The sequence below is a fragment of the Poecilia reticulata genome, linkage group LG16, assembly GCF_000633615.1.
Source record: "Poecilia reticulata strain Guanapo linkage group LG16, Guppy_female_1.0+MT, whole genome shotgun sequence".
Classification (NCBI taxonomy): Eukaryota; Metazoa; Chordata; class Actinopteri; order Cyprinodontiformes; family Poeciliidae; genus Poecilia; species Poecilia reticulata.
This window is the reverse complement of record NC_024346.1, coordinates 30,870,311-30,871,627: the sequence shown is the minus strand read 5'-3', so window position 1 is coordinate 30,871,627 and position 1,317 is coordinate 30,870,311. Positions and strand designations below refer to the sequence as shown.

The 1,317-nt window shown below is 41.8% G+C and overlaps 1 protein-coding gene across 1 annotated transcript in view; it reads left to right on the top strand.

Moving 5' to 3' along the window:
* popdc3 (popeye domain cAMP effector 3) overlaps positions 1-1,312 on the top strand; it is a gene marked incomplete at its 3' end in the record, with an annotated part of 6,517 nt that extends 5,205 nt beyond the window's left edge. Inside the window, exons 2-3 of the mRNA XM_008432845.2 lie at positions 343-451; positions 1,130-1,312. Of these exons, the coding sequence (XP_008431067.1) occupies positions 343-451; positions 1,130-1,312 (292 nt within the window). The remainder of the gene's footprint in view (positions 1-342; positions 452-1,129) is intronic.
* Between the last annotated feature and the right edge of the window lie 5 nt (positions 1,313-1,317).

The following is a 1,317-nucleotide window of genomic DNA, read 5'->3' as shown; positions in this document are numbered from 1 at the left end:
AGCCTGTAAATTCTTTGGTGGGGGGCTGTGAGGGACCTGGATAAAGGCTGGGGGGGCGCTGGGCTGAAAAAGGTTGAGAAACACTGATCTGACATGACTCTGTCATGGAGCTCCTAAAGGTTTAATGACAGAAGTTTTCAGTTGTGTACTTTGAAAAAAGGACAAAGTTAGCCTCATCAATGCCTCACCTGCTGTCCCTGTGCCTTTTGTCTGATTTAGTCCTTTTCCATGTCTCGATGTAAGCAGTAGCTGTTGCAGACAGAAATCACAGATGAGCCGACTGACTGGCACAATGCTGGTTATAATACAGGTTATGGATTTTAATTCTCTGTTTTCTTCCAGAGTCCATGTGACAGTGAATGGAGAGTTCCTGCATTACATCTACCCTTTCCAGTTCCTGGATTCTCCTGAATGGGATTCTCTGAGGCCCTCAGAGGAGGGAATATTCCAGGTGTTTATAGTTCTCTGCATGTCATGAATATAATGACATTTCTTTCAATGTCTAATTGAGATGAAGGTCAGGGAGGATAGAACTGACCTCTACCTCAAGGTCTTTTGTGTAACTGTAGGTTTATTATGACTCTGTCTATTCAGCAGAGAAGCCCCCACATTCCTGAACACAAATGTACCCCTTTCTTTATAGTTACAGTTCTTCATCTGTGATGCAGTTCCTCTTCCCATCTCTTCAGAATTCTTTGCTTGTTGGTTCAGTGGTAGAGCTTAGGAATTAGCATCTGAGCTCAGATTACTCTGTTGACAGTTTTCATTCAAATCCTGGCCGAAATAACCCTTTAAAAACATTATAAATAAATGCATAGATCATAGATCTTCTGGCTGAAAAATACACTGGGGTATGCGGTCACTGAGTCTAAGCTGTTTTTATGTTTGTGTAGCTGTAAGTTGACCTCATATGTCTCTTAGGCTGACATAAAATGACAAACCTTTAACTTTTTTGAAACTCTGTTGGAAGGCACATTCTGTCATTTTGAGCATGGTGAATTTCTCATAAGTGATATTTAAATTACAAATATCAGTTACTTTAATTGCAAATAGCTCTTTCAACACCTGGAGCTGTGTTTTACTGAAAGCTTACAGAAAAACATGACGTTCTCTGTTTTTTTCTCCTCAGGTGACTCTGCATGCTGACGATCAGTGCCGATACATAGCCTGGAGGAGGAAGAAGCTGTACCTGCTTTTTGCTAAGCACCGCTACATAGCCCGGATCTTTGCCCTGATTGTGCGCAGTGACATTTCTGAAAAGGTGTACTCACTTAGTGACAAGGCTTTTGATAGGGCAGGACACCGCTATGATCTTCG